The sequence below is a fragment of the Protomyctophum parallelum genome (genome assembly GCF_964188405.1).
Source record: "Protomyctophum parallelum genome assembly, chromosome: 9".
Lineage (NCBI taxonomy): Eukaryota > Metazoa > Chordata > Actinopteri > Myctophiformes > Myctophidae > Protomyctophum > Protomyctophum parallelum.
The window spans coordinates 22,206,443-22,215,957 of NC_139706.1; the positions used below are offsets into that span (position 1 = coordinate 22,206,443).

The window sequence follows — 9,515 nt, forward strand, 5'->3', positions numbered from 1 at the left end:
ACCCAAGATACATGTACCTGTCAAAATACCTCCTTAATGTCAACAAAGTCCACAATCACAACACCAGTTAGTTCAACAAACCATGTGCAACCCACATTCGGCTCAAACCGGGGATACATTCATTTCGTTTCCACGAAAATGTGCAATCAAATCAAAGTGTCAATTTAGACCCTATAGACCCTGGAATCCACTGAACTATACAATATAGTGTTTGGAAGTATTTGCCAAATAGTTGCCACATGGCAAGTATTATTCCTGTTCTTGTTGTTATAATTGTGAAAAATTCAGGCAATAAATGATTATTACGGTACGTATATAATATAAATATAAATAAGTGTAAGGAAGTGCCGTAACACCCAACGAATGACGAGGCACGGAACGCCACTTGTCTATTCTCAGTAAGCTCAGAAAGGGCATTATTATGTCAACTCCACCCACTACACCTCCGCCCCAACCCCTCCTGGTACTGCGGCCATCTTGGAAACTAAACAATATAAAGAATTGGAGAGGGGTGGGGCAGAGAAAGGCCCTTAATTAGGGTGTCAAGACACAAGTTGATATAAGGCACGGAGACAACTGTGGCCCTGCAATGTAAAATGTTGAAGCCAGCAGGTGTAACAGACAAATGGTGAGCCTCTATGGGGCTCTTCAACAGACATGTGTCAAACCCAGAGCTCTGTACTTGAAACACTCGACGGCAGCTCAGCGCATCAACCACTGTGCGTCATTTATCAATGCAGCGTGTTTGGAACATCAAAACATGAGACCAGAGGACCCTCGTTGTGTGCTTGTACGGAGCCCCTAAGGGGACATTAGCGTATGCTTGTCATTAGAAGTGCCTAACGACTGCTGTGCTGAATTGAGCCGTTGCAACACAATTCTTTTATTTATTTTGACAGTGCTGTTTTTGGAGATTTTGAGTATTTTCCTGGATACCTAAAGTTTATCTACGTGAATGGGGTCGTGAGGGCTGGCCACATAAGGATAGGCCTATACATCCTGAACAAGGACAAAGATAGAGGTACTCTAAAAGCGCCTCTAGGGATGTTTTTTTGGGTGATAAAAATATATATATATTTAATGAACAAAGGATGAAGGGATATTTCACTTTAAAAAAAACTTTTGGAATTTTTTTCATTTACTCAGGCTTATGTGAACACCCCAGACAGTTTTTAAGTTGCTTGATTTAGTAATTAGATATTTGATATTAATTTTAGCTGCCACAACTCCATTTTAACCATGATAGATTCATCGAAAACACCCAACCTTTTTTCTGGTGACTGATATTGTCCTTCTAATACGTGAGGGGCCGTGGTTTTTCATTTACTGTTTTCATTTATTTTTAATAATTCTTTTAGATTTTTTGAGCGGCGCTAGAGGAGGTTCTTTTCCAAAATAATTATTAAAAAATAAAAATGAATGAAAACCACAGCGCCCTCACGTATTAGGAGGGCAGTATCAGTAAACAGAGTAAAGGTAGGGTATTTTCGATAAAATAGTTTAGTTTAGTTTAGTTTATTTGATCATCTTCACAGTTACAAAACAGCTTAGTTGTTAACACACGGTTACATAACAAAAAGGAACTGGAGGTGATCAAAAGGAATAGGCTGAAGCTGAAAGCTTATAAATGCCTATCCTATAAACATCAAAATAAAACAATAAACAATCCAAACAATTTAATACCACCATCAAGGAGGTTCACACCAAATGGCGAGAGCCAACCCGATACTCCACCCACCCCCGTGTCACCATAGAGATCCACCAGGATCCCTATCAATTAAATACCAATCATCATCATCATCATCATCATCATTTTCATAGGTCAAATATGTTATATCATATTATTATATATGTACTATATATTACATACCACATATTATATGCTACTATTACTTAAATAGAGTTTGAGGTTACAATGGGTTTGTATAGGAAGGGAGCGGGGGAGATACAATGAATCTCAACTATCTAATTACTGAATCAAGTAACTTAAAAACTGTCTGGGGTGTTCAAATAAGCCTGAGTACAGTGAGTAGACATTCAAATTACCAAAAGTTTTTTTGAAAGAGAAAGTGAAATATCCCTTAAAAGCACATCAGATGACATGAGGAAGAGGACTAACCGAGAAGAACATGCATGTGGTAGCAGTGTTTAACATGCTATCAGCATACTGTATGTTTGGTGTGTCAAGGACACCTGTGCTAAGCAACAGTATAGTTGCTCAGCTGTACTGTACAGTAGGCTATTTTTACCCTCCCCTGAGGTGACGTGTGACGTACAAATGTTTGCATTTTATTGTAATAAGGTAAGGATTATGTACAGTATGGCACCATATGGGGTCCGTAACATGTGTGAGAAGAACGTAAGGTTAACACTATATGAGCATATCCAATAAGCACCATGGATACCTAAACTGACAACCTAACCTCGTAAATGCATGTGTCACCTTAGCTGTTAACCACTTTAACCATCATTTTAAACTTTAGCTATTAAATAGCAGATCTACAAGCTATTAATATAATAGCGCGGATCTGCTATTTATTCTTTTATCGTAACAATGGGTGGACATTTTTGAATATATACTTTTTTACAGCAAACATAATCTTCACTTCTGGGGGGGGGTCCCTGGAACAACATATTTTTAGATGGGGTCGGCAGCCAATTAGATATAAGTCTTGGGGTCTTTGACATGAAATAGTTTGAGAACCACTGATATAGAAACAGAAAACCGTCATGATTTAGAGGACATTATGTAGTATCTGGTCTCAGGTCTTAAATGGGTTAAACATAAGCAACGAACAAGCATATTGAGACCAGAGGGTGCAACCTTGTGCTGGACCCACCTTCTGCACCTTCCCGTCCACATCCAGGTAAATGTGTTTGGGGCCATAAAAGGAGGAGGCAGAGCCCATGGTCACCTATAGCTCCCTCTCCTCTGCTACACACCTGGAGGTCCAGACTGAAAGAAAAACACCCATGAGCCACAATCTGATCACATACTCGTCTGATCAAGTACTGACAGTATACTGTACATCATCTGACCACCATCTGATGAATTAAGCCACGCACAGACAGAGTTATAGACCTGCAACTATATGGCTCCATTTGGTTCTGAATCCTAACTTGGATTAAATAATAGAAACAAATAATAGAAAATGTAAGCCAAGGAATAGAAACTTAAAAAGACAATAAAAAAGGACTATATTCAATATTAAATATTAAATTATCAAGACAAAACAAGAAAGTACTGTATAAAAGCCAAATGTATATCCATGGACTTACACAAGACAGGTGCATAATCACACACAATTTCAATATTTAAACTCACACTAATAAATCATTATTCTGCATCACCCTTATGGATGTGGACGCTCACAGCCTCACACTCAACTTACAGTAAGCCTGTTGTACTTTTCTTTTTTTTAATTTTCTTGTATTTTCTATGATTGAGGTCGAAAGCGCTGGTATATTTTAACTGGTATTATTATTACTAATAATGATTATAATAATTAACAACAATCTTAATAATAGTAGTCATCAGTATACTCACAGCGTCTGTGGTGCTGCGTATAGGTCCTGATAAGGCGTCAGTGTGTGGCTCACACAGAGACACATGCACACAGACCTGTTACGTTCACAATGGGATGAGCTGGAGGAGGAGAGAGAGAGAGAGAGAGAGAGAGAGGGGGGGGGGGGGGGGGTTAGGGTGAACTGTGAACAACAGAGAAGATGATGAGACAATGATATTATGCAGTGGTGGAAGGAGTACTCAAATGTTTTACTTAAGTAAAAGTATCAATACTGCAGTACTCCGTTACAAGTAAAAGTCCGGAACTTGAGTAGACTTGTGCAGAATGTCCACAAGTTTTCAAATGTATCAAAATCTTCTAAATATAGGCTACAGTAGCAGATCGGCAATTCTCAAATGTCCAAAATGTATACGTATAGGAGCTGAATGAGGATGAGATGAGAGAGATACTGGAGGAGATGGCATGGGGGAACGGATGAGGAGAAGATTCCTGAGATACTGGTGTGGATGAGATGAAAGCGATTAGAGGAAGCAGGAGAAATACAATTTATGTGTGTGTGTGTGTGTGTGTGTGTGTGTGTGTGTGTGTGTGTGTGTGTGTGTGTGTGTGTGTGTGTGTGTGTGTGTGTGTGTGTGTGTGTGTGTGTGTGTGTGTGTGTGTGTGTGTGTGTGTGTGTGTGTGCGCGTGCGTGCGTGCGTGCGTGCGTGCGTTAATGTCCACGTTGTTTTGTAATAATAATCACCATCTACAAAGTAACTGGTAACTAAATATTTCAAATAATTGTAGCAGAGTAAAAGTACAATATTTGTCTCTGCGATGTAGTGTACCGAAAGTACTGCAAATGTGAAATACACCAGTAAAGTAAAAGAAAAATAGAAATCCTCAAAATTGTACAGTACAGTAGCCTACTTGAGTAAATGCACTGGGTTACTTTACACCACTGTCTGAGATGGACAGACCAGCGGAGGACAGAGGAGTATTAGGAACAGAATTGGTGCTCCCCTTGGTTGTCAGTGGCAACTGTTACTATGGGGGAAAACAGCACTAGTCTTGAGTTGCACAGCACGTTTACATACGCTAATCACAGACAACGTATCTACCTGATCTAACCTCCTGCAATAATACCTACATTTACACACTTTTATTTTTACAATTTCGAGGCACCTTTACATTAGTTGAGTATGTCCATTTTTCAATGCTTATACTGCTCTACTCCACTACACCTCAGAGGCAATCAGTACATCAGTAGATGTATGTACACAGCCCAGTTTTTTTTTAAATAGCCTAAACTGATACATTTTTAAAATATTTCATATTTGTATGTGGCACAGATATATTATGATGCCAGAAAATGTCCCAGTAATTTTCAATGCAGGCCTCTTGTAACAGTAATACTATACATTAGTATTGCTACTGCTTTTACTTAATTAAAATAATCTCTGCACTTCTTCCACCACTGTCTAACCCCGGCCTCCAGTGCCCTCCACCCACCCAGCCCTTTGTCAGGAGGGTACATTGGGTGCCTGCGGTGAGCTTTTATCAAATGATGGAGATTAAAGCTGCCCTATACAATGCCTCTCTGATTGAAATCTGACCCCAATGGACTTGTAACTGAACTGGCCTAAATGGCAGTGGGCAGTCAGTGCAACACAGATGGAACAAACACAGTTACATGGCTATTTTACATGCTATTTAGCTAAAAGATTAAGACCTGCAGGTCGATTCTACAAATGGCTTCTAAAGCAGTAATTCTCAGACTTTCTCATAATTCAAAATTATTCATTCCTTTTCTTTTTTTTTTAATCATTTATATCCCATGATTTTGCAACCCACTTTTTCACCCAGTGTCAATTATCTAATGTAATCCTACACTTCCTCTGCCAACCTGGGGGGGCAGTGGACTGACCTCATGCTTCCTTCTTTGCATGAGGAGTCCAAGCTGCTTCTTTTCACCTGACAGGGGGGAGTTTCACCAGCCGGACGTAGCGCGTGGAAGGTACACGTTATTCCGACCAGTTCCTTTCCCCTCCATCAGGTGCCCCGGCTGGCCAGGAGGAGGTAGTTTAGAGACCAGGATTACTGCATGTTTTTTGTGAGGGTACATACCCTAGGGGGCACGGGGAGAACATGCAAACTCCACACAGAAAGGCCCTTTCGCCAACCCCGCCTCGGGTATGTGCACTGATGACGCGGAGGAGAGAACACGCTGCCAGCACCCACAGCGTCCACAGCAGGAATTGAACCCAGGACCTTCTAGCTGTGAGGCGACAGCACTACCGACTGTGCCACCGTGACCCTAAAATTATTAATTCCTAACATGTTTCAAACACATTAAAGATTTGTTTTTAAACCGGACCGAGTTGGCTTGTACTTGTCAAATATCTGATATCTGTGTGTGAGTGTGAGTGTGAGTGTGCGCGTGCGTGTGTGCGTGACTGCGTGCGAGTGTGCATGTGTGTACGTCAACAACTTATCCACTCTTTGTTGAAAACAGGCTTGACAGATGGTTTAGTCAGAAGAGCTCATATCAGCTGAGCTATTTCAGTCAAGATAGTCATTTGAGTTTTCTGCATACCCTGCATGTATACAGTACATGTTGCTATGAAACGTCAAGAGCCAGCTTGTGTTTATGAAGGGTTAACACTTGCATACGCACATCGACAGTGAGGTCATGGGTTAAAAATAGAACTGTAGTTTAACCCATTTAACCCATTACTACATCTGCTATTTTAGAAAAATCTTGAAAGCCTTATTTTGTCATTTGAACATCACAAATCTTTGTATGAGGGTCTCTGGCACAATATCTTCGGTTGGGGAATGCGGCCTAACATACATATCAATGTGGGGATTGATATGTATGAGAGGCCCGGAGTGGGGATGAGTCTATATACTGCATAACGACTGAACTGAACAGGTGTTTTTCATTGACTTGACAACGATTGACTTGACGACTTCAATCCACCATGGATTGAAATGTATGAGCTTCTGCAGTTCTGCTAAACAGTTCCTTTAACAATTAACTAGATCAAGGCGCCATGACAGGAGATACTGTACACACAATGAATGTGTGAGAAACACACATGCATTATTACTTGCGCAAGCAGAGCCCATCCGATTGGAATGACCTACCAAGCTCACTTAGGTCACATTCATACCAGAGAGCTTTGCTGCGATTAAAACGAATTCTGCTGCGCATTTTCAGAAAGTGCACTTCGTTTGGCAGGTGTGAAGGCTCATTCGAATCCTAATGCGTATCAAAGAACCGCATTATACTCCGAGCAAAAACGGGGGTTTCGCTTCGTTTCCAATCGCACTTGATTACGATTCGGTGCAGGTGTGAATGCAATCCGCAGTAAATAAAGGAAATGAAGCAAACAATGTGGCGGGTGAGGAGCTGAACACAGTTGGAGACGGAGAAAGCATATTTTACGCAGCGCAAAGATGTCCCGTTACCGTGGATAGACGTGGTCGAATGAGGAGACTGAAGCCCTGATCGAAATGAGGACGAGTACATTAATCAATTGCTTAAGAAAGAAGAGTGTAATAGTATTATAGCCTACAGAATATTCTGTCTGTCTGTGCGTGCCGTAAACATGGAGTGCTGTCACTGTGTGGGTACTAGTGGGGACTGGAACTTTCATCTCAATAAACGTGTAAACATTTTGCGCTGCTGTCTGTTATATCAGTGCGCTCAGCGCTGTGCCTGCATGCCCAAAAGAACAGTGTGTGGCACTGTGGCTGCGTGCGTATAGTGAGAGAGAGAGGGGGGGGGTCCAGTCCCAGACGGCACGCCGCACGACACATGCACGTTATGAGTATAATTTTATCACAATAGATTTCACTGTGTTGTAGGCTAGGTGTATGAATGGAACACATTGATAAAGGTCCCCCCTGCTGCGTTTCCAATTGCTACGGAAGACAGTGTGAAGGCAAACAGCAGCCAATTAAATATGCAAGAACCTCAATTTCCCCGCCCATACGCATCCGAGTCTACCGAAGTATTAGGTGGGAATCAGGGGGGCAGTCAGCCAGATATTTCGTGAAGCCTCATTTGAAATCGGTAGTTCATATAATGGCCTGTTGTGGCGCTGGACTGGACCCAAAAAGCCCCATAGCTCCATAGAGGCCCATGTATTTTGGCCCAACTTCACCTAGACTGTATTACCTTAATAAACATGGTCATGAATACTTTCTTCTTCCAGTCACTAGTTTAAAGTCTAATTTCTAATGTCATAATATTCTTTTTGGAAAATTATGGTCCCATTAATTAAAAAAATTACCATAAAGAAAAAAAAACATTGCGTATGTTCTGAGGGGCGTGGCTACCGTTACAGTCTATGATCGGGATTCCCCTCCCACTCGAGTCAAAATAAAAACCAACGGAGAAGAAGGGGGGAAGTCCCGCCTCGTTGTCTGGGCAGCCAATGGCCAGCTGGTCCAAAACGGAGCCAGCCAATGGCCAGCTGGTACCAAACGGATCTAGAAAGATGGCGATTTACAGTGCAGGAATAACAGGCTTCATTTTACGTCCATGTTAGACCCGGCGAACGCTTTGTCCATATTTTTTACAGTCTATGGTGGGAATGTGACCTTAGATTAATCACCTCCTTCAATGTGTTTATCTTCATTCACCTTCTGACACAATGTTCATGCTTCCAATAGTTTTTTGCCATTTGTTTTTAATAATAGCTACTACAAAAATCTAACTAATAATGTTAGTAATTGTATCCTCAAAATGTGAGGACCGAATTGGCACCCTTTTATGCCTATGTATGGATAATAATAATCTAACATGTATTTCACGCTGTGATTGGCTGGAAGGTTGGAGAGAGAGAGAGAGAGAGAGAGAGAGAGGGGAGAGAGAGAGAGGAGAGAGAGGGGAGAGAGAGGTAGGGATTGGGTATGTCATATCCCCGAACGGGACTACTAGGCTACTAAAAATCCTCACATACCAATTTAGCATGGTAAAAAAAGTGCCCTTCTGGGCACAGGTCTCCACCAGGATAGGAATGTAGGACATTGCAGCTTGCCTTCATCTGGTGGTTGGATAAAAGGGCAACAAAAGTAAATTATCCACAGATCCGTGCAGTTAGAGGTAAAAACACTTTTCAGCCAGTTATAGCGCCACCTTGAGGCTGAGTTGAAATTGTTCATGTGGCATTTCTTCCTCGGCCTAGTGGGAATGTGCGTGCACAATTTCACGGAAATCACGCGATGTGTTCATGATTTGCAGCATTTTGTTTGAAACTGAGCACTCCTGTGAACTTTGGAAGCCAATCTTAACCAATCAGGATGGAGTCTGAGAAATCTGAAAGACCAGTTTCGTTGAATGGCTCTAGAGAGACTGTGTACCAATTTGCGCGATGTTTGGACAAAATCTGTAGGTGTACTGTGCGAAAACTTGTTTTGCACAAAGCGGCCTCCTGGTGGCGCTATAACAGGCCGTTCTGGAAATTTTGGGGCAGAGGTTCATCGTTGGCATCCAGGGAGTGTGTGTGCAAAATTTGGCATCGACCGGGTTAACGGTGCCGGAGATTAGCTGCTCACGGACACACACACACACGGACGGACGGACACACGGACGGACGGAGTGCAAAACATACTCTCCCCCCATGCCTTCGGCCTGGTGGAGACAATGATTAGTAGGCTATGCTTGTGTGGTGTTTCAGACGCAGCCAACCAGGTGTTTTTTCGGCTGTGGTGTGGGAAACCACTGATCCGACTGGCTTCCCCGATTGGTCAACCTGAGCATATGAACTTTTCAGATTGGCTAAGCATCACGATGTTTGTGCTACTGTAGGCTACCAATATTATAGTGGTAGTGCCGCAAATACAGACCTCCTTTCAATTAAAAGCCGCGCCTCAATTAATTACCGCGGGTGGCGTTGAATTAACCTTTATTAGCCGGGTTTTTGTTTTTTCAAGTGGGTGTATCTGTTACTTTTGCTGCCCTTCGTTAGCTGACTCTCTAAAACACAAACGCACGTA

The 9,515-nt window shown here is 42.0% G+C and overlaps 1 protein-coding gene across 2 annotated transcripts in view; it reads right to left on the reverse strand.

The window, feature by feature from the left end:
• Positions 1-2,909, reverse strand: part of pde9ac (phosphodiesterase 9ac) — a gene marked incomplete at both ends in the record, with an annotated part of 23,034 nt that extends 20,125 nt beyond the window's left edge. For both annotated transcript variants that reach the window (XM_083772584.1, XM_083772583.1), the window contains one exon: positions 2,841-2,909. In XM_083772584.1, the coding sequence (XP_083628710.1) occupies positions 2,841-2,909 (69 nt within the window). The remainder of the gene's footprint in view (positions 1-2,840) is intronic.
• Between the last annotated feature and the right edge of the window lie 6,606 nt (positions 2,910-9,515).